The sequence below is a fragment of the Prionailurus viverrinus genome, chromosome B2 (assembly GCF_022837055.1).
Source record: "Prionailurus viverrinus isolate Anna chromosome B2, UM_Priviv_1.0, whole genome shotgun sequence".
Classification (NCBI taxonomy): domain Eukaryota; kingdom Metazoa; phylum Chordata; class Mammalia; order Carnivora; family Felidae; genus Prionailurus; species Prionailurus viverrinus.
The window spans coordinates 123,239,866-123,264,133 of record NC_062565.1 but is presented as its reverse complement, the minus strand read 5'-3'; the positions used below and the strand labels follow the sequence as shown (position 1 = coordinate 123,264,133).

Genomic DNA, 24,268 nt, shown 5'->3' with positions numbered 1-24,268 from the left:
TCTTGATTTTTGCTCAGCTCATAATCTCATGGTTTGTGAGATTGAGCCTTGCATCAGTCTCTGTGATGACAGTGCACAGCCTGCTTGAGATTCTCTCTCCCTCTCTCTCTGCCCCTCCCCTGCTCTCTCTCTCTCTCTCTCTCTGTCAAGATAAATAAACTTAAAGAAATTAAAGACTAGTTTCAAGACTGTATTACTAGAATTGCAAATATAAGGATAAGCTAAAAAGGCAATTTAATATTCCTTGGTATTATAAGAAATAAGAAAACTGTGGGATAATAATCATTAGCACTAGCAGTATGGTAGGTTTTTTACATGGATCATCTGGCTTACTCCCCAAAGCAGCACCATAATGCAGTTTCCATCATTGTTTCCATATTATAGCAAAAAAAATTGAGGTCCAAAGAGTTTAGTAAAGATGCATGGATTCTAGAGCCCATCACTTAACCATGGTAATTCTGAATTAAAGAGAAGCATTCCCAGTGATAGGCCTAAAGGGGGAAGGGTGTAGGAAAGTAGGAGGTTATTAATTTTTCACAAGATTTAAAAAAAGAACATGAATCAGAACCACCAAATTTATAAACAATGGATGCAATATTTCCAAAAGAGTGGAGAATTGAAGGCTTCCCGAGAAGTGCAGTTCTTTATATCGTTTAACTTTTCAGCTTTGCAGAGCAACAGCAAATAACAGTGACCCTAGAAAGAATTCAGTAGCCTCTAAGATGGCCCTAGAAGCCTTTAAAGCACGTTAAAGCACTGATTCAAAGTAATTTTACAGTAGCAAGTATACAAAATGCCTGTGTTTGCATACATCTTGGTTGACCCTTAATTCACGCTTGGTTTCCAATTAAAGGGCAAGAGTTCAACTTGGTTAGTGTGACCAAGACTGATGATATAAATGTATAGCAACTATTGAGAGTTAAGGACTCACCTTGGCCTTGGTGACTTGTCAGGAAGAGCAGCTCAGCTCTAAGAAGCTAGAAGACACAGTATGTAACAAGTCTTTCTAGGGTGTCCAGACATTTCTTCCTTCTACTCTCTGGGCCACGTTTGGGGTTATCTGGGTCAGGCCTTTTTTTTTCCTTTCTAAATTCCACTGTTCTTTGTAGAAATCAGGTGTTACTCTGCCCAATTGTGCTTCCTTTCATTTTTCAGTTTTCTACTCTTGTCTTTACAAGATCATGGTCCAGTGTATTAGACAAAGAGAGGGCCTGTTTTCTCTCTGACATGAATCTGTTTCTTTTAGCCCACCATCCCCCCAACACACACACACACACACACACACACACACACACACTCCTTGGTAAGGTTATTTGGGAGCGGTCTCAGAAAAGATGACTGGCTGCAGCTCTCCATATACTTAACACCCAGCTGCTCATCACTTTTGTACTAAATAGGAAGAAATCCACTTGTTTTCATACTTACTGGGCTTTCTTGAATATAATATTTATCTTTTAATCTAAACACATACATTCTTTCCAATTTTCTGAGTCCTTGGGAAATATTATGAGGGTTTTCACTGAGCAAGATGTTAGGCAGAATGTGGGTAATGGGTTCAAATACAATGAAAATATGTTCAGATAGCATTTATTCTGAACATTAAATATAACATTTTTTGAGTACCTACATGTGTTCATGCACTGAGGAAACACTGACAAAGTAAAGGGCTTAGCTGTGTTACTCAAGACAGAGTATCAGATAAAACACACACACACACACACACACACACACACAGACGGAAGACTCAAGACTCACCTCTGACCTAATTGGGACACTTTACCCATGTGTATTTAGTTAGAGCCAAATGTCTGGCACAACCAGGGAAAATATAAAAATATTTCTACCATCTAAGAGGAAACATTTGTTACTTAATTTTTCTCTTACAATTTTAAAGATTATAAGGGCAGGTATGCCCATGATGAAATTAGCAGATCTGTGTGAGCTCCATGTTCCAGGGACCTGTGACCTAACTTTCTACATTCACAAGAGCTGAGCTCTGCTGAGGCTTGCACTTCCCTGACAAAGACAGACTATTCCATTCTCACTCCTCGTGACTGTGTACATGTTCCTGACTCCTCATTATGTCAGACCACCCCGAAGCCACAAGCTGGGGCCACCTCTCCTTTGACTCCCAACTGAATGGTCTCTATGGAATCATCTTTCACTGAGTGTGTAAAACTATCCATAGGTGGCACACCTCTTCATATCTGCTTAAAGTCCTTGGAGGGACACCCTCCATTACTATATACCAAGTCATCAATATCATACCATATCACCCCCATTATCATACCATATCATCTATATTATACTACCATATCATACCCGTATCATCCTCCATTATATATATCATATCATATCATCATATCATATCATATCATATCATATCTCATCATTATCATGATCATGATAAGAGAGTCCTATTTATGTGCCCAATGCCAGGAAAAATTTTTTTCTTCCCAGGGAATTTTCCTAGAGATAATGAATGCTATAATTATTCTGTCACCCCTTTGCCCTGTCTGCTAGGAAGCTGAGATCTCAGTTTTGCTCAATTACTTTGTATAATTGTTCTCCTTTCCTCCTCCTTTACTATGTAGTTTTTGTCTTTCATCTTGACAGAATAGTTTTATGTCTTTGTGTTCTTATGTTTTATTGTGACTTTCTTATAAGTTTAAAAATCTTTTTGGAAATAGGTAGATGTCTAAATAAGTTCTTGTCCTCAAAGTTTTTTTTTTTAATTTTAAATTTCCATGTTACGTAATTTAATTTAATCTCTTATGTCATTCTCTGAACAGCTTATACCTGTGCCTCTGCTTATTATCTAATGGTTAAATTCTCTGGTTCTATTTCTGAAGTTATGAAAACTTAGAGGGGAGTATATGCCCCATGCAATTTATATCTAACCAACCCGTAAGTATTTTGTTATGGGGGCAGTGGAGGTAGTGGTGGCCAAGGAAAGGTGATAATAACGATGGCTGATGTTACTGAATCCTTTAGCATATTTTGGAGATGGTAATGTGTCCTTTAGCATATTATCAAAGACAAAGTACAGCTATCACTTAGTTGTCAGGATTGGAAAAGTTAAACTTTAGGAAGCAAACTCCTTTTGAAACAAGCCAGAGTCCGTTTTTTTCATGCCTTATCAACAGTCAGCTTCATCCAGAGTGTATGATGCACGAAGCCAGCTGAATTAGCTATAAGACCAATTTAGAAGTTCTGTGTAATGCCTTTGAATACCTTAATGTTGACACTAAACTCATAATTCACAATTTCAGGATATGCTTCTTGTGGGGAAGAGAAGAGGGCAGGGGCAAAACAACAATGTGCAAGTTCAAAGGGGTTGAAGATGCACTTCGGGTATTTGGATTGGCACTCCAGAGCTCGCGGATGCTTGTGATTGCTTATCTGACTTATCTAAACTGCTGACGTCAAAAGAATTAGGCTAGAAATCTTATGATTACAGCTTTTCTTGTGATCTTTTCTGGTATTTCCTGTTTCCTGTCAGGCCAAATATACTTCGAGAGAGGGTTATTTTATGGCATTTCACCGTTTCTGCCTCAGCTAGACCCAGAGGTAGAGGAGGCATGAAGTAAAAATAATTAAGAACAGCAGCAGAAAGCTCTGTCTGCCCCCAACACTCCCACCCCACAGCCACTGACGTTTCTAACATCAAAAAATGTTTCTGTAATGGTTCAGAGTAGGGTCTTATTTTTAATGGAATAAGGTCTATTGTTCATTAAAAAGAAGAAGCCACTTCCATTGTATTTCTGTTACCTTATTTGGGTGGTAATAAGCAGGCAGGCTGTGAATGGCATAATACAGGCAGCTAAGAAGGCTTTTGAGAGGACAGGAGATAGCTTCAGAGCAAAAAGGAGGAAAACTGGCCACCAAGGCCTATACGCTTCTTTTGGGAATACAAACACCTTACAGAATCAGGAAAAATAAGAGGGGCTGCGGATGAGCTTTATAAAATCTTGCCTAAATGTTGCTAAATCTTCCATGGGCTTTCTGAGCTAAACACTATGTTTGCAAAGAAAGCTTGAGAGGGGTTAATCCTCAATGGTTCACGGGCAAACGTACCACAGACCCACGCTTTCAGTGGCCACATGCACTGGCCCTGTCTGGCCCACCTTCCTGCAACTCTATCTCCAGGCAACCATGCAGAAAGAAACATAACTATTATATAGGATCACAGTAACATTTCACTTATAATGGCTATAGCAACCAGCAGCTACCATGTCTATTTATTTCACATATAACTTCCTTTAACCTCACAATCCTGTTTAAATGCTTACATCTGGTATTCTTTTCTGGTGGGCAACTACCCTTTTAGTACAATGCAGCACGCTAGATGGGAAATTCACAACCAGAGCTTGGGACTTGTCCAGAACAATTTATAATTCAAGTCTGGGAACAAGAAAAACATGTGTGTTCACATACACGCATGCGTTTATGGGTGCACGTGTACTCCTTGCTTGTGTAAGTGGATACCACACATATAACGCAATCGTAGAGATGTTAGTACTTTGGAGTGAAAAGGACAGAAAATGAGATTTAGAGAGGTTATCATGGAGAGAGGCATTTTTGGAGTTTGACCATGGCAGGCAGCATGGCCGAATCAATAGCATGGCTGGGCATTGAGGGACCTAGAATTGGCTCCAAGTATGGTGTGTAACCTCTCTGGGGCTCTCAGTTTTCTCATCAAAAAACAAAACAAAACAAAACAAAACAAAACAAAACAAAACAAAACAAAACAACTGCAGTGGTTTCACTAGATGAACTTAGAGGCACTTTCCTTTATAAAATTCAAAGACTTCTCCATTTTTCCTCTTATAATTTTTCAATGGTTCTACAAAAGTGAAAGTTTCTTGTTCATATGCAACCCAGTCCCATTAATTCTCTTTGTTTCCCACTAGTTTTTCCTTTAAACATCATACTAAGTTAACTCGATTAACCTCCATTTCTCAATCGTTTCTTGTGCTTTTCTGCCTTTGTACTTACATTCACGTTAATTCCTTCACCAAGAAGGTCATTTTGTCATATCTGTTGAGATATTAATGATCTTAGAGACATAGCTGTAAGCTATGTCCACACTAAGCCTTCCTGGGTCCCTCTAGAGAAGGGTGAGTTAACACAGAGTCCTCTGGGGTATCTATCACACTAGGTTTGTGTTTGAGTATGTGGTTTTATCTAACTCACTACATTATAAACTATATAAAAATTACACTTTTCTTAGACATTTTCTCATCCATCCTGTGGCACCTAGCCTTGAACTAATTGCTTAAAAAACATGGCAACCTGAAGACAGAAGAAATACGACTTGGCCAAGTAGGAGGGACAGGCTGTCGTGAAACTGTGAAGATCAGTTGTGTCAGGTCTTGAATTTGTGGAAGTGAGGATCATAGCTGGAATGGGAGGTCTGGATGGAAGAACACGTGGAATACACCTCCTTCAGGACAGGTTGGTCCCAAGTGGCAAAGCGCTTTAACTGGATGGTTTATATATTATTTCTTGTAGTTCTGTGTAAAATACTATAGCACTTGGGAAAGTTGGTCTGTAAGTTAAAGGGAAAGTATTCAACATCTCAAAATTCTTGATATTTACTAAATATGGCCAATGAACACCAAGTTGATCGTTGGGAATACATTAGTATCTTTACCTCAAGTCTAACTCTCCATCAGCCACTGTTGGTAGGGCAGTCCTTCTAAAATGTAAACTTTATCATGTCACTTCCCACTAAAATTATTTGAAGCCTTCTCGTACCTGGAGGATGTACTCCTTAGAAAGGTAGATGAGGTCTTTGGTAATATGGCCCCAGACTACCTCCCTATGAATAAGCAGTCTTTGTCCTTCCTCAGTGTTTCCACAGAGTATTATTCCTACTGTATCTTGAGACATATGCCTTTCTACCTTGATATCAGTGAGTTGTTTATACGTCTGTCTCATCTAACAGGTCATAACTTCTTTTTCTTCTGCTTTCGTCCCAGGCACATAACATAATGCTATGCACTGAGTAGACACTCAAAAAATAATTATTCAATCAAATTGCTTCGCAAGAAAAACATAGAAATTTGATTTATTTCCCTTTCTGAATATTTTGAATAAATAACCAGTAAATAGAGGTCTCAATTTCTTCTGAGTTAGGAACAAGTCCTTATTCAATTGTGACTTATTGCATGGTAGAAGATGCTAAATATTTGGATATGACATTAAAACACCATTTTCTATTCTGTGACCTCCTAGAGTGTTTCTCATTATTTTTGGAGGGTGGAGGCATTCAAAAAATTTTTTTTCAAGACAAAAAGTTTTTAGTTCAGTTTTATCTATTCACATTCTACAGTGCGTTTATCACCAAATCAAACAATAGGGCATTTAGGACTAAAGGGGGTAGAAATTGCTTTAGAGTTGATGAATCTGATGAGTTCACAGTTCTTGATTTTATATACCTATTTATCTGACAAGGAAATCTTTTCTTTTGTTCTACTGTAGAATGATACATTGAACCAAGACAAGCAATGTGGAACTCAACTAATATTCAAAGGAGAAACTAAGGGCAAAAAGATAGGTGTACATAAACCTTGAATGACTTATAGACAGAAGAACAGGGAGGGAGGTAGATGGTTCTTCATATCAGCTACCATGGAAAAGGTAATAATGACTCCTGTTACAGAGCTAGAAGAAAACAGTGCTGTTTTCCCTGTTACAGCGCTGCCAGCCTTATTCCTCATCACCCTCACTTCTCCTGGCATCTCCCATCCCTCCCATCCTTCTCTCTAGGAGCCAGAGTGCAGAGAAAGGAGAATACCTCTTAGAAATTTCCAATGAGCACATTTAAGCAATGAAAATGTATCAGACCTGACCAGAATACAATGCACTGTATGTTTATGATTGCAATTCAAATTTGTATTAGATATAAAACCTCAGCTTTTGATGTGGAAACCAAGGTGTCACTTGTTCCCATCCTGTTTCATGTATTACAGTCATTCAGTTGAACTTTTCAGCGTCGAAGTCCTGAGATTGGTTGCTGAAAGCATGTGTATATTTTAACCGAAAGAGAAAGAGGTAATAGGGTAGAATAACTGGGTCCAGCATGTGCATAGGAATGTAACTAAAATAAATACTATTGAATATGCAATACTCAAGTATGGGCCCAGCACATGGTAGTTCAATTTTGTTTTTGTTTTTTTAATGTTTTTTATTTATTTTTGAGAACGAGTCACACAGTACTAGTGGTGGAGGGGCAGAGAGAGGGGGAGATGCAAAATCTGAAGCATGGTCCAGGCTCTGAGCTGTCAGCACAGAGCCTGACATGGGGCTCGAACTCACAAACCGCTAGATCATGACCTGAGCTGAAGTCGGATGCTTAACCAGCTGAGCCACCCAGGTGCCCCTGGAGGTAGTGTTTTTTGAAGAGGGAGTTAAGATTCATCATTGACCCTCAGAGTGAGAAGGGTCTTTGTGTTTGTTTGCTTTCCTTTGTTGTTGTTGTTTGGTTTGTTGGTTTTTGTGTGAGCTTGCAGCAGAACAATACACTTGAAAACTGGTCTTTGTGGAAAGATAAAGGGACTCTCTACATTCATTAGATCCCATTGTCATTGAGAGTTAGGCAGGCAGATACGGTTTCTTGCCACTTCCACACTAGAGGCTCTCTCTGGGGAAGGAGAATATGGCACAAAGTAAGGCCATCTACTCCTGACACCCTGGAGAATTATGGGGAAGAGAGTCAAAGACAGAACCCAGTGGTCAGATGAACATGCATTTTGCATTTTGTGCAGTAGGCACATTCAGATAGGTGTGCGTGGGCCCAAGGCACACGATCACCCAGAACCACCTTGCAGAAAAGCAAGGGGCAGGGGAAGTATTTATCCAAAAGAAGTAATTTAGTCTGGAAAAGATTGACCTCCACCATGATAATGAGCAAATATAAATTTTTTTATCCCATTCAGGTGGGCTAAAGAGGAAGATTTGATTAGTTGAAGAGAAACAGTCTGTATTTTATTGCATAGTTCAGTGTGGACATTTGAGATCTCTGCTACAGTTGTCTTCAACAGTGACTGTTTTCATTTCTATATGTTTTTGTTTACACTTCTTCTACTTGGATCCAGTTTCTTTGTAGTGATCTCACTTCACTTCCTTCTTCTTGGTACTCCACGGTTGTCTCCTTACTTGTCTCTTTCTAACTTTTTTTTTTCAACAAAAGCTATCAACTTTTTTCAATGAATTTTTGACACAGATCCTCTAAACAAATATCTCTTTCAGTTTCCAGAAGTTGTCATCAAGGTTATCTATATTTGTGTGAGATATTTGGGTGCCATCCAAAAGAGATACAGAAATAAGTAAGAAAAGAGTCTTGTGCTTTGGCTTTAGTTCTAGAAGAAAGGAAAATCTGAGGATGTTCTAATTATTGCACTAAATGTGTCTCAATGCCCTTAGTTGTTTAATTTTCCTTATGAATGCTTTAACTAAAGATTTACATTTATTTTAGCACATTTATTACATTTCTCATTACATTACATTTACTTACATTTATTTTTGTTTGATCTCTCTATTGACCTTGATTTTATTTTACAATTTTCTGGTTTTCCACCTTTTGATTTCTACTACCAAGTACATGCAACTGCTACTCAATCTCTTTTGAAAAATTTGTCCCTTTCTCTCTAGGGATTTTATTTTTCTGTAATCAGCCTGGCCCCTTGGACTCACTTTTAAGGCCACACACAACTAAACCTTGCTTTGTCTTGTCGACTCTGCCTTCCAATTGCACACAAGGCCTACTTTTAAGTTTTATCTTGTTATTAATGATAAGGACCATGACCTAAAGGCTCTTTTTTAGTCTTCCTTCAGCACGTGTGTGAGAGCTGAGGGAATAACAAAATGCTCAGGACAGGGGCGTGGTTATAATCTATAACATATCATGCCAAGCAGATTTTTTAGGTGAGAAGAAGCATTCTGAAGAAAAACTCTCTCATAATGTTGTAGTTCAAGTAATTTAAGGCAAACGGAAGGATACAAAGCTCACCTCTTGGGTGGTCTCTTAGCATTTTAGAGATTGAAGTCAATTCTAAAGAGAAATTTATGGAAAGACAGGGAAAAAATAGAAAAAGAAATAATGATGTCTACACTGTATACAGATCTAGGCTAGGGCACTGTATTAAATCACAAGTACTTTGTGTTCTGCTTCCTCTTTTTGATAGGGTGATATATACCTACCACATACTATGAGGTGTATTGATAATTGAAGAGTGAGAAAAATCAGGTAGTAGAAAAGACCACACTCTTCTTTACATTGCTTCTGTGAGTGAAAAAAATAACTTGGAGATTTTGGTCTTTTTACAATAAAGCTTCTAATGTTTTCCTTTTAGAAATTAGTAAGATGCAAAAGTCAATGCTCTGCTGTTCAGTTAACCAGACTTGTTTAAAAAAAAAAGAAAGAAAGAAAGAAAGAAAGAAAGAAAGAAAGAAAGAGAAGGAAAAAAAAACTGTTTCCAGGCAAAGAACAGAGGACGTGGGAATAACATCCTCCATTCAGCTCCAACCCCTCAAAAGCTCATTTGTAGGACTGGGTAAACACACACCTTCCGCATTCTATTTTTGAAATTATGTTGAGGAATATACAGACTGTTATCTGTAAAAAAAGCAACTTTTCAAACTTTAGTTGATATAAAATGTTCCAAAATGCCTGAACAGAGTAATTATTTTTAAAGTATATAAAAGCATTCACAATTTATATGCATTTGCTCTAAAATTTTATAATTATCAGTGCACTGCAACTTCCCTATATGAATATAGAACTGTCTCATATTAGTTTTGTACATAGTTTATACCTTTTTAATAGTTGGGGAATCCACTGTCATGTATTCTTTTCTTTTATTTTAAAAGCTATAATGACTAATCCTGATCCTCTACCAGAATATAAACTTAAAAATGATTCCATTAAAAGGAATAACTAAATTCATATTTCTTGAGTAATCTTTGCCTAGAAAAAAATGTTCATTCATGCATTTAATGGCAAATTGTAAGCTATTTTGTTCCTTCTGATAATTTCCTTTTTTTTACTTATCGAAGTGTATTGAGTGGCTAATGTGTGAAAGATGTTAGGAAGAACACAAAGAAAATAGAATGTTCTTCAGATTGTCAAAAAGCTGAGAAGCCAGGAGGGAAGGAAGAAAATGTACATTAATTATGACAAAGTGATTTGTTTGTGAAAGAAATACAGAGAAAGTTCTGTGAGACTTCAAAAGAGAAAGACACACACTCCTTCAGTAACCTCAGGAAGGCTTTGTGCAGGGAATGGTATATGAGTGGGGTCTTAAGGAATGGCAAAAGTTGGGGGCATGGAGGGAAGTCAACAATGAACAGAAAGCCAGGATGTAGCTGTGGCATGCTTGTCCTGCCTGGGTCGAATGCAAGTGCTTATGGGGCAATAATGACAAATAAGATGGGAAAAGTGAGCTAGTTCCAGACTATGGAGAGCTTTAAATGCAGGATAAAAGTATTTGGATTTTCTCTGCAGACAATAGAGTATCACTTAAGGATTCTGAAGAAGGGCAAGACATATTCTGATTTTTCTTTTGATGTTACTGATCTAAATCACACAGTAGAAAGAAGAGGGGTAGAGAACGGCATGTTGGTGCCTCAGTCAGTTAAGCGTCCAACTTTGGCTCAGGTCATGATCTTGCAGTTCATCAGTTTGAGTCCCGCAATGGGCTGTCTGATCTGATCACAGTCTGATCTCAAAGCAGAGCCGTTCCTCACTCACGTTTTCTCTCTCCCTCTCTCTCAAAAATAAATAAAACATCAAAAAAAAAAAAAGGGTAGAGAGAGTACTAGAGTTAGGAGCTACTGCAAGATGATAAACAAAACATGAAGTTTGGCCAAGGGCCATGGAACTAAATAGAAAGCAGGTGATGAGCATGAGGTATTGTTGAGAAAATAGCAATAATGCCAATAATTATAATAGTTAACATCTACTGAGAATGTAGTAGGGCTTAGGCTCTTTTCTAGGCTTTTTTTTTTTTTTTTTGGTATTATCTCATTTAGTCTTCACCTTTTGTGAAGGTGCTATCATTATTCCCTTTTTATAGAAGATGCAACTGAGGCACAGAGAGGTGAAATAATTTGCCCAGGTTCACACAGTTTGAGTGAGAGAGGTAAGACTTAAAAATTTGAAAATCTCAGCACTGCACCAATACTCTGTTACTACTAATTTGTATTATGGACTTAGAACCAACTGGAACTGGGCAGTTAGAGCAGTTTTGAAAAAGGGTTTCTGCAGAGGTCATGTCATTTATAAAAATAAGGAAGTCATGTGAAGGACAAGATTTAGTGAAAGTAAGACGCTGTCTTCCAGTTTTTGCTCAATTTTGCATTCTGATTTAAGAACAGATTAGGGGTGCCTGGGTGGCTCAGTCGGCCAAGCATTCAACTCTTGATTTTGGCTCAGGTCATGTTCCCAGGGTCGTGGAATGGAGCACTTAGCGTGGAGCCTACCTGAGATTCTCTTTCTCTCCCTCTACTCCTCTCTCTCCCACTCACACACTCTTTCTCTAAAATAAATTAAAAAAAAACAGATTCAAGTGTCAACGATTATTACCCAGTTTAGCTACAGATTGCAAACTAATGCACAAGTAGTTATTTTAGAAAAATGTTATGAATTAATGTCAAGTTATCTACTGTTAAGACTCATTGATTCTTTGATCAAAGCAATTTGTCCTGCTTTGAATGAGATCATTAATACTGATGAGTGATTGAAAATGTGTTTGAATTTTAACAAATGATTTTGAATTTCACCACTTTTATTGCCAATACTTGGAGTTGACAGAAAGGTTTAAACCAATGAATGCTTGTTTTCACATAGATGCTGTAGATAGAACTCCTGTTCACCAATTTATAATTGTTCTTCTCTTGATGAGCATTTGATTCTTCCCTGAGTCCCTGGAGCTTAGCACAGTCCCTGGCATACATTAAACATCCAATAAATGCTCCTTGACTTATAATCATAAGAATGTTTCAATCTTCAATATATTTATATTATGCTTGATACTTGAGGTACTTTAAAATAGTACTTTGAATGTCAATTTGAATTGTAGAGTTCTGGAATCAAAGAATTCTTTTGGAGATTTTTTTCCTCTGAGGTGGTTTAATTTTTAGAGCGAAGTATAAAGCAAATTTCTGATATTTTATTCTTCTGGAAAGGCTGGGAAAGTTACAATGGCATGGGGAAAAAATATATATATATATTTTTAGGGAGTTAGGTATTTTTATATTTTTCTGATACCAAAGGCTATTGAAATGAGCACAAGCTTAATAAATAAGTAAATAATGTAAAAATTAGACCAGAGACACCAAAAGAAAGGTAAGTTCTGTGGCTATAGAATTTGTAGTTATTTGGTTGAATTCCAAAATGAAATTATTTATTCAACTGAGAACAAGCTCTGTTAGGAGATGTCTAGCTTTAGGTTGCTGCCGAGAATCACAATTAGACTAATACTTGCACTTACTGCATTTGAGAAACTGCCTATTTATTTCCTGCCCTTATTCTCCCTCCCCAGAACCCTCTCCTGGGCATGCTACCACCACCATGCTTTAAAGCTTACTTTTTTTTTTTTTTTTTTTTTTTTGATGATAGATGGGGAATCTTCCCCTGGGCCTTCCCAGCACTTGAAGCTTGGATCTAAAACTAAAGCCCTCAAAATAGTAGAAAAATGTAAAGGCACAATTGTCTAGCTTATTTTGCATGGTAATATAATTTTTCTGGTTTGACCAAGATTTGTATTATATCATGAGTTCCTATGTTTGTACCTCTACATATAATCAATAAAACAATGTCTTAATTAACTTTAAATAACCTAGCGTGTGCCTGACTTGTGTCAGTTTTGTGGACTACAGCTGGGTGATGGAGATCCTGTTCTGGTTCTAACACAGGGTCAGTATGTGACCCCAGACAAGTTGTTTAGTCTCTAATCCACTCTTCACCTCTTTGGATTAACTAGATAATTAGACCATCCTTTGTTTCATAAAGGGAAAACAATGTGAGTATTAAGAAAATTAAACAGTTGGATATGATCCAATGAACTGAGTTGGTGCTCCAACTTTGGGCATGCTGATCACTTCCAGAGCTCTCTCCAGAGCAAACAGTGCCTCCACCAAAGCCCAGATGCACAACATGTGAAGATGACGAGCCCCACTTCTTCTTGTCATCCCCCATTCCCTCCACCAGCCTATCGCTATGACAGTCACTGTTAGTCTCCAGCCAACGCCCATCTGAAGCTGGAAGGAAGATGTTCATACATGTAACCTCCTCTCTCGCACGTCCTTGCTCCCTTCAGGGGACACTGTTCCGGTCTGTCGTCCATCACTCACAATTTAGTGAAGCTCATCTTAAAGCCTCTCATGAATACATATTTATGCATTTATTTTCCCACAAATTCTTTTGCTGTCTGCCTTTATTATCTAAGCAAAATCTCAGAACACTTTTCCATTATACTTGTGAGAAACCAAGTCCCAGTCTTGTGTGAGATGTATGAATGAAAATAAGGATGCCCCTCCCTAAAGAAAAGAAGAGCTGGAGGCTTTAAGGTTACATTCAACTTACTAAAAAACAGTGATATCCACCTCTAAAGTCTTGAAGACTATTGGTTCTATTTGGAACTTCTGCAATTTCATGGTTTTTAAAACATGTAAACCTATGTATCAGTTACCACAAGCAGTGAAAATATACATAGAATGTTTTAGCTTTCAGTTTTCTTGTGTGTGGCTATAGCATAGCAAATATATTGTGTGATACAAATGTAACATCTATACAGGTACAGATAGCAGAGAGGAGGAAACAAACGACTGTGGGGGAAGATGCCCGGGCATGGGGGTGGAGAGCAGGAAAGCCCTTACAAAGAAAGGGATGCTTCAAGTGGACTTTGTGGTTTGAATTAAAATTCATTTATTTATTTATTATTTTTTTTTTATTTTACTAAAAATTTTTTTAATCTTTTTTAAAAAATTTATTGTTGAGAGAGAGAGAGAGAGAGAGAGAATGAGCAGGGGAGGGGCAGAGAGAGAGGGAGACACAGAATCCAAAGCAGTTCCAGGCTATGAGCTGTCAGCACAGAGCCCAATGTGGGGCTCAACCCCACGAACTGTGAGATCATGACCTGAGCTGAAATCGGATGCTTAACCAACTGAGCCACCCTGGTGCCCTGTTTTATTTATTTTTATTTTTATTTTTTTAAAATTTTATTTATTTATTTATTTATTTATTTATTTATTTATTTATTTATTTTGAGAGAGAGAGAGAGAGACAGAGACAGAGAGAGAGGGAGAGAGAGAATCTCAAGCAGGTTCTGTGTCAGCTTGGAGCCTGATATGGGGTTGGATCCCACAAACTGTAAGATCAACAGTCAGATGCTTAACCGACTGAGCCACGCAGGCGCCCCTGAATTAAAGCATTTTTAGTTGGCTAAGTCAAAGAAAGACATTCCAAGCACTAGGCAAAGCTCAGAGATAGGGCACCACTTGACGCATTTTTGAGGAACAGGAAGTTGTTAGCACTGTCAAAATATGAATTGTGTGAGAGTTCTGAGGCAAGGGTCAGATGAGAGAGAGAGAGAGCGAGGTTGAGAGAGAAAGAGAGATAGTGAGAGAGAGAGATCATTATACGTCTTGGTGTTTTTTTGACAAGCTTTCTACCATAAAACCTGTACACTAACTGAATACAGCCTAAACCCTGTCTTTCTAAAAATGGAAACACGCCAGATTTTTGGAACTATTCTTCAAGCGTTCCTGAGACCCTCACTGTCACGCTGTTCTGGGTGGAATGGCACAGAACACCTGATTCGGGGAGGAGCTTCAGCATCAGGGACAGGACGGGAGGAAGTAGGAGACAATTTGGAAAGTGAAGCAACTTGTCTTTGGGGCTGCACCACATGGCTCAGGCTGCATACGTGGATGACAAGTTCTCATGCCCATGACAGGAAGGGAGAGCCCCTCATCTCCCTGAGAATGCCAGGGCAGGGAGGGAAGAAGAAGAAGAGGCAGACCTCCTTGGAGAAGGTATCCTGCAAACAGGACAAAGGGGACAGCAGACCAGGGAACAGCCTGTCCGGGAGCCAAAGTGGCTGCTGAGAGATTCCACTGAGAGTGAGGCAGTGGTCCAGGGATAAATTAAGACTCCACTAGTCAGCTTTGCAACGTCCTGAAAAATGTTCCTTTTAAGTGAGAAAGAGTCACGGAAGTTCTATTTTCTGTCTGTAGTACTGCTTTTTTCAAGAATTAACCCCCCCCCCCCCACTCACCTATAGTACAAATAACAACATAAACCTATCCCCAACACGTGCTAACGGCTGTTGAATTAGGTAACTTTATCAAAAGCGCAATTTGAAATATGAATTTTAATCACTTAATTTACTGAAACAAACCAAGAGTGGTAACAGTTGAAGTGTCACAGTGAAGTTGTCTGTCCAGGTGGGTTTTTCCATCTGTCTTGTACGACTCCCATGAAATACGGATGGCTTTGGCATTACCTCATTTCTTCTGACCAAGACCCGTTTCTCTGGGCATTCATCTCCAATTTGCCACATAAACCTCAGTCTCACTGGTTTTCTTCTCATCCCTAAGTACTCATGTTTGCTAGAGACCAACACTATTTTTCCCCTTCCTTTCAAGTCTTTTTTTTTTTTTTTTGGTCCAGAACATTATTTTGTAATGATATTCTTTTTAGATCATTAGGCAACTTACAAAAGTTTCTACATAAATTGTTAAAAATCAGATTAGCTGCATTTTGACTTCTTAGTCCCTTTCCATGTAGGAAGAGAGGTAATTTTTGGTCTATCTGTCCCGTCTAGGCTCCTACCTCTCACCACCAACAGTATGTCAGGATTCCGTTGCATAGGGCTAGCCAAGACTTCAAATGCATAAACACACGCTTGTATTTGTTCTTCTAAAGTGAACCACCACTTTCCAAATAGCTACCAACACATTCCCCAAAGGAAGAGAGCACCCTGCGACCAGTTACGGTTTCTTCGTTTACGGTTTTATCAGAGCCTCTTGGGATCCTTCGCAGGGATCCTAGCTGTCCTGGTGGTTGTGGTGCCGGCTGTCAGAAAGGTTCTCCACAACTGTCCTAAACACAGCACATTCTTATAACATGACAAAGTCCCTATGAGTCATCATTTCCACATTTGTGAGGGAGTTGATTTTTCCTGGTATCAATGGGGGAATCTGTATTATTGATCGTCACCTCCAAAGGGGAAATCGAGGCAAGGAAGTTTGCCAACTTTCCCAGGACATGCAAAGCTTCCAGACCACTCAGTCTTGGGAACACGATACATGCCCTAGCTCCATAGTTAAAGATCGGGAAACGTATTTTACTTTATAAAAAGCGTTACAAAAAGCAGCCCAGGAAGAATATCGTCTGGGAGAGAATTCCGACTTGCCAATAAGGAATCGCAGGGGCAGGATCGCCAGTAAAGGACATCTAATTCCACCTCCACCTTCTTTTGGGGGGACTGAAGTTCAGGAAATTTCACTTGTTTAAGCCGCAGGGCAAGCAAGTGTGAGCGGAGCCCAGAGCCCAGGTTACTGGGTCCCCAGTCTGTTAATGCTCCTCCTACCACATCCTTCTTAATTTTAAAGATGCCTTCCTACGATGGAGCAAACATTCATTAATCACAGCCCTCGAACCCCGTGCTGCAAGTGGTCTTCCTTCCTTCTCCCCTTTTTCTGGCTCGGGCTCTGCACGGCAGGGACCCAAAGCAATCGGACTTGGCCCTGTTACCTCTCGCACCTCACAATTTACCTGCGAAGCTGTGGAGAGCATCTTCGTTCTCCAGAACGCCTCTCTGTTTGGTCGCCTGCAGCTCACTTTTGGATTTCCAGACCAGCTTTACCATCCTGATCATCTCGGGCAAGTCCCAGGGCAGCGGCCCCTGCTGGCACCCCGGCCGGCCGCCCGCGGAGGAGGGCAGCACACCTTCTGGGGCCGTCCACCTCCTGCCCAGCTCTGCCGAGTGGAAGTAGCGCTCGAGGACAGGCATTCTGCCCCGTCCCCCCGCGGAGCAGCTGGGGCCGCTGCTGCCGGGGCCGCCGCGGCCGCCGCCGCCGCCAGACGGGAGAGTCTTCCCAGGCAGGGGAAGGCGAAGCCCCGGGAAATCTCCTCCAGCTCCGGAAAGGCAAGCCTCCTCCAGCCTGGCACAGCCTCCCTGTCGCTCAGGCGCTCGCAAACACTGACGACGCGGCGACTCACTTGCCCAGGTTTCTGGCCGGTGAGAAGTGCCACCGCGCTCGCTCCTTGGAGACGAGCGCACTTTCCCCCCACCCAGCTCTCCCGGGCACTGGCGGCACCGCGCTTAATTAATCCCAGGCCGCCGCTGGGACGGCGGCTGGGGGGAAAGCCATCGAGGCTCTAGCGTTTGCCTGTCCTCTTCGGATTCATTTGTTCCCCGTTCTCCTCTGGTGCTTGTCAAAGTTTGTCAAGTGGCTTGTCTCCAGGCCAAGAAGCGGGGCTCCCCCTTTGCCAGCTTCTCCGAGGGCTCCTCCAGAGGCCGGTCGGTTATCTGAAGGTGTCAGGTGAAGAGTGCGCCCCCCTCCCCCCACTCCGTGGTGCAGGAAGCCTAGAAGCTTCCCTGGCTCTAGCCCCGCAAGTCCCAAGGAGCTCTCGGAAAACGGGAAGTTGAGCACTGGCAGAACCGATTTGCAGCTGCTGCTCTCTGGAAGGACTGGCGGGGGGCCACCTTGTCTGTCCCCCGCGTCTGCACTGGGATGGGGTTAGGCAGAAGGCTCTGGGATGGATCCTCACCCCATAGTTCACACACTCCCCTCCCCCACACCCCTCCCCCTCGCTGTCACTGGGTTGTCAGCAAACCTAACTGGGTTTTGGCCTATTGGTCAAATCCCTTCGTAACCTCAGCCGCCCTTCAGCTGGAAGGGAAATAACATTGAATCACATCCCAAAGCTAACTCTGAAAGAAGTGAATTAGGGAAGCACCAAGATCCTCACGCGATCGTGCAGTGGGGTTGCGTAGTCTGGATAGGTACCCTGGGCTTGTTAAAACCCCCTCGCAAAAAAACCTGTAATCATTTTAAAGGCTATTCATGGGGGGGGGGGGTGGGGTGGGGGGTGGGGGCGGCGTACGTGGCACTGGAAAGAAAGGAGAGAGTGTTGAAGATCCACTTTCCAGAGACAGAGCGCTGTGGACTTGATATTTGGGTCGCTAACTGCTGTGCCCCCACCTGTGAGGGGTTCAGCCGAGGACAGTCCTGGGCCAGGCGCAAGCTGGGTCCCACGGCTCAGGTGGAGAAGCCAGCCCTGCAAGTCAGAACCACACAACAGAAGGGGGTGCCCCCTGTAGCTTATGTGAAAAGCCCCAGACATAAATGAAAGTGGGGTGGTATTGTGTTGGGCACTTTTGTCAGCAAATTGGGTTTGTAGGAACAATTTGAAGTTGAACATTCACGTGGCTAGCTCCTGTTTTCTTGGCGGCCACTGCAACAAGCCCATCTTTTTCTCCTCTTCACATCTCTGCCATTGCAAAGGGCTTTATTTTGCTTGGCATTTTGTTTTGCTGATGTACAATCTGTTGCTCCTGTTCTACATTCCTTGCGGGGCATGTTTATCACACAGTCATTTGATGTTTCTTCAGGGGAGAGAAGAGGAGACTTCGGGACTTCGGGGAAAGGAAAAAGACCGTTGTAAGGTGTGTTTTATTTTCATTGCCCTCACGCCATTTTTTACAATGTGAAACCAGCAAAGGCTACTGTAATTTTGTTGTTGTTATTATTCCTCTAAATCTAGGGTTAATAAGTTTAGTTTCCCACACTGAGTTAAATGGCTTTTCTCTTTTTCTGGATGGAAAAATACACTGGTAAACCTACTTTCTTTCCTACTAGGCGAGGGAGCATCAACATCTTTGAGGGTATAAAATAACAATAAAAGACACTGAAGACACTGCTGCTTGTGAATTTCATTATTGAAATATTAATCAGACAGCTCTTCCTATAACAACTACATATTCACTTAGCCCAATTTGGGAAAAATCAGTGTTCCACTTATGAGAAAGATGAGCCTTTTTTTTTTTTAAATAAAGTTAATTTATTTATTTTGAGAGAGAGAGAGCGAGCGAGCACATGAGTGGGGTAGGGACAGAAAGAGAGGGAGAGAGAATTCCAAGCAGGCTCCATGCTGACACAGTGCAGAGCCAGACTCAGGGCTCGAACTCACGAACTGTGAGATCATGACCCGAGCCGAAATCAAGAGTCAGATGCTCAAATGACTCAGCCACCCAGAAGCCCCTAACTTCCCTCTTTGTTAAGAGATAAAGGGACTTAAGAATCAGTGTGATGCTTCCATCATGTTTGACAGCCCTTCCAGATCTTATGCTTGTATCACACCTAGGCATCAAAGCTCTCTAGATTTGAAATGATTTTATTTAAAAAGCACATGTAGGCTGTTGCACTCTATGAGCATATTTCCTGAATAATGTCTTAAACTCACTCCTCAGTCACAAACTTCCTTGACATAACAACTGAAGAGTTTCCTAAGTGTTTGACTATTTTTATTTTTGTTCAGTTATTTTGCAATAGTACTTAGCATCAGGATATCCTGACCCTTGGAACAAAGGGGTTAAGAACAAAGAAAACAAATATATGATATAATATGCCACATACACTAATGCATTAAGAATACAACTTTTCGTGGAACATTTCTTTCAGAATGACATTTTTAAAAATCCAAGCATATACATTTCCACTGTGTTCTCTGCATTGTTTCCTTGTAACAAATTGTTTCCTTGTAAAAAATATCTTAGAGAAGTTACAAAATGTTGGATCATTGAACATGAATACTTCCTAGTGGAGATGAGTTAGGGCCAAGCAAGCAGCATCTCAAATTTTCCTTCCCAAGAAGGAGTCTACTTTGTTTGAAGATTTGAAAATTGAAAAGTTTGCAGAATTAAAAAAAAATTCTCCCCAATATGGGATTATCTTCATCCCCGGGTAGAAGTGCAAAATACCACAAGAAAGGTCATTCTCATGGTATTTTTGTCTCACATAGAAACAGGAAGTACAGGAAATCTTGCGGGAAAGCTTGGCTCAGGAGACTTTTGGCTCAACTACAGGCTCAAGAGGTTGGGATAAACTGACAAGATGCTAGTACTCAGACTAAAATTATTATGCTCCACATATTCTTTAACAGGTGGTTTTGTTACATTTCATAGGCTGTGATATTTTTTGTCCTTCAGATAGTTGCGTTGGAAGAGCATGCCTGTAAACCTATGATTTTAAGTTTCCTCCGTGGGCATCATCCACCTTGAGTTTGTACCTGCAGCCAGAAGTTTGGATCACTGGGGATGGGGTCAAGGGGCTGGTGATGAGGTTCTGTACCCAGAGGAGGCATGGAGAAAAGAGGTCTCATCTATGTGACTTGTGAGGATTCTTACAAATCTTAATATCTGCAGTTAATGTGCTACATATAGGACATTTTAAACTTTCAAAATAACCTCGTTTTTAATTCAGGCATTGTGAGCCAACCTAACCTTCCATTAAAAGGAAAATAGGGTAGTTCTTTTCTTGTGCAAAAGAAATGTAATGAGAACTAACCAAGTCAAAAAATCCTCGTTCCAATGGATACCTAATTCTACCAAAAATACTTTGCTATGTGTTTGCAGCCATAAAGGAAAGAATTGGTAACCACAGTACTAACGGATATAGCCAAGAACAAAGATTCAAAGACCTAATGATTTAGAACCTGGATTATTTTGAAGAATTTCTATCGTTCTGGGGGCTATGTTAAACTCTTACAGACTTGTGGGTGTTCTAGTCATTAAGCAGGTAAGTATTATATGTGATTTTAAAAAGAAAATATTAATAATATTAAATATTTCTAATTATTTTCAGAAATGAATTTTTAAATGGAAACTTGGAAATATGTATTTATTTCAATTTTTATAATTTGGAATCTATCTATAGATTCTCACAAAACTTCATTTGAATTGAAATCTCACTCACGGATAGTTTGGTAATGCTTCATACGCTTATTAACCCCCATTCTGCTTCTATCTTTAAAGAAAAATTTCAAACTGTTGAGGGAGTTTATTAATTTTGTCCTGGCCTTTCCTCTCCATCAGTTTAAATACAAATGTGTAAATACACACACACACACACACACACACACACACACACACACACACAAACGACCACCCTGGTTTCACAAATGCAATTCAAATGAAATTCAAAATGAGCAAGGAAGGAAAAACAGGTCTTTCAACTTTGTTTAATGTTGTCTAAGTAGAAGAAGCTCTAACAATTTACAGTGTCCTTCGAAAGAAAGAGAAATGTAATAACTTTGACCTTAACTAATCTCAAGGAATGATGCCAACAAATAGGGGAAGGGACCTGGTCTGCAGATAAGGAGCACATCAGGGAGCACGCATCTCTACCGTCTCATGGAAAGGGAGGAGAGTGGACAGTGCAAAATGAGGAAAGATGAGGTAGGAAAAGTAGATTCACAGTTTGATTTCACAACAAGTATTTAAACTACAGTCAAGGGGAGCCTGGGTGGCGCAGTCAGTTAAGTGTCCGACTTCAGCCAGGTCACGATCTCGCGGTGCGTGAGTTCGAGCCCCGAGTCGGGCTCTGGGCTGATGGCTCGGAGCCTGGAGCCTGTTTCCGATTCTGTGTCTCCCTCTCTCTCTGCCCCTCCCCCGTTCATGCTCTGTCTCTCTCTGTCCCAAAAATAAATAAACGTTGAAAAAAAAAATTAAAAAAAAAAAAACTACAGTCAAGTCTTCCCTTATTCACTCTGCAAATGTGTATTAACAGTGAAAGCTCAAGCAGAAGGGAGAGCCTTTTGCACAACCCTTTTCAGGGACCAGCGACCTGCCTGGCTTCCCCACCTCAGGTTCTGGTTTTCATTTTGAGCTACCGCTTCTTCCATTTCTTTGCTTTGCACATTTAAAGAGAAAAACCAGGGTTTTAACTGGAACTAGCATGAGATATCTATCTTGGCTCTCAGACATCTTAACTAATGCTAAGTTTACTGTCTCTGACACTTAACCCACGACAAACGAGTCCAATAACACAGGGGTTGAGAACAAAATGGCAGGAAGACTTGATTTTCGCCACTTTGCTCCTCCTCCCTGTTGTTGAAAAACCATACATTGACACAGTTGCATAGTAAAAACAAAAACAAAACACAAACCTGAAACAAACAAACAACCCCCCCCCACCCCGTTATTCTCTCCATTACCAAACATTTGATGCTTTACTGTGTGACAAGGCATCCTCTGGCTGAAACCTTTCTAGGATTTCAGAACTTATTTCCGATTGTAGACGATTGTAAGTGGAGTAAACTTTTTATAATTTCATATTCAGGTGTGCCAGCTTCTGAAGAAATAGCTACAACAACGAAATCTCCAAAGCAGCTCTCTGAGACTACTTAGGGTTATAAAAAGTATGTTTCGATCTCAGCTCACCACTGAACTTTGCCTCAAACTTAGTGACATCTCCATAAATGGGTATGATGGCAATAACCACATTACCCGTCACATTGGGATCTTGTAAAAATAAAAGAAGAGTAACCTCTGAGTTAATTTAAACCCATAATGAGCTACAAATGTTTTAAAGGATTATTTCTAAACTATAAGAAGTCATAATTGACAATTTACCTAAACTCAGATTTTGGCTATGTTTTCCTGGGGTCTATTAGAAAGCTGAAAAAGTCAATCCCCCAACCCTTGAAGTAGGTCCTACTTTGGAAATTTGTGTTCCCCAAGAGGATGCAGGAGCAGAGGAAATCAAAGGCAGGGGTATTAGAGTACTGGGAGAGGTGGTGACGGATTTAATGGTACAAAAGTGGGGTAAAGTAGGTAAAATGTTTTTACGTTGACAGGTGAATGAGAGTAGATAAAGGAGAGAATATGAGTTAAAAAAAGTGTTTCAATGGGATAAATATTTATTATAGCTGCCCTTTGGAGTTGTGAGAACGGCTCGTGACTCACACCTAGGATGTCAGCTTGCATGATTTGCACCATCATTATTATTTAGTGCTCTGGTTAGTACTGTATAGATTCCTCTGATTGGGAATTCCAATTTTAGCCCGTGATGACTAATGGTATGTTTGATGTTCATGAGCTGTACGGCTCTGTGTCATATGCTGTGGTTGTGAACGTGTGTGTTTAGGCCTTCCACCGGTCTCATTTCCCTAGACTAACTTATGTGGGCCTCAAATTTTTTGCTTGAGGGTGTATGCCTCCAGCATTTTTATAATTTTCATTACTCCTTGCTGGTCTTCATTTAATGTGTTTTTAAAAGAAGTATCATGGGTAAAACTAAATCTAATGTTTAAAAAGTAGCCTAAGCAAAATCTGAAATATGTTTCTACTTTTTTTTTTTTTTTTTTTGCTGGTGGGATGTTTGAATTTTGGAAACTCTCAAGAATTAGGCCAGGCTAAGTAGATCTCAAGGAGGCTGGAGGGGAGATTATCTAGACATCCACAAGGAAATGCTGAGGAATGCCTGGGCGAGGTTTTTTCCCCTCTTAGTATAATAATGAAAAAAAAAAACAACCCTAGACCACTAATAAGATATAGAGAGATTATCAATATTACATAACATAAAAGGAAACAACATAAAAGGAAAGTTATAAGATGGCAAAACACATAATCTTCTAACAGGACCTATTTGTTCCGTTGGCATTCATTTATGTTTATGTTTATGGAGTTCAAAGTCAATTTCAAAGAAGGAAATTTCAACTGCTACACGTGTAGGAGTATAATCCTACTGCCTCTTCAAAGTATTCTTTATTTTTTCATCTATCACTTATTACTTCCTGGTGATTATGAGTTACATAAAATATCTACACCTGAAGGTGTCTCTCAGATGCTCCAAAGCAATGCTTCTCAAATGTAAATGCACATATAAATCACCTGGAGACCCTATTACATGCAGAGTCTGATCAGGCAGGTCTGGGTGGGGCCTTGAGACTTTGCAAACTTCCTGGGGATGACAAGGCTGCTGCTGGTGGACCACACTCAGTAGCAAGGCTAGAGGGTTACCATGTTAACAGATACTTTCTGCCTCTCCCATATTAGTTATTTATGAAAGAAAATGCAGCTAACATCTTAATCTTTACAGATACACATAGTAGGATTCTTGAAAACAATTAATTAATACCGGCGCAGGTCAGATAGTCTCAATTGGAAATAAGCAACCAGAACCACGGTGTAAGAGCAGGGCTGTGTCCAGCAACATTCATGACATTGAACGACTACGTGGTTTTTAAATT

General features: G+C 40.2%; 1 protein-coding gene across 7 annotated transcripts in view; it reads right to left on the bottom strand.

Moving 5' to 3' along the window:
- The window catches only part of PDE7B (phosphodiesterase 7B), a 584,077-nt gene that overhangs the window by 123,283 nt on the left and 436,526 nt on the right, over positions 1-24,268 (bottom strand). Inside the window, exon 1 of one of the 7 annotated variants that reach the window (XM_047860049.1) lies at positions 16,787-17,312. The exons of the other annotated variants lie outside the window; for them this stretch is intronic. Coding sequence (XP_047716005.1) covers positions 16,787-17,024 — 238 coding nt within the window. The 5' untranslated portion in view covers positions 17,025-17,312. Of the gene's footprint in view, positions 1-16,786; positions 17,313-24,268 lie in introns of those variants that run through there. 7 annotated transcript variants of the gene reach the window in all.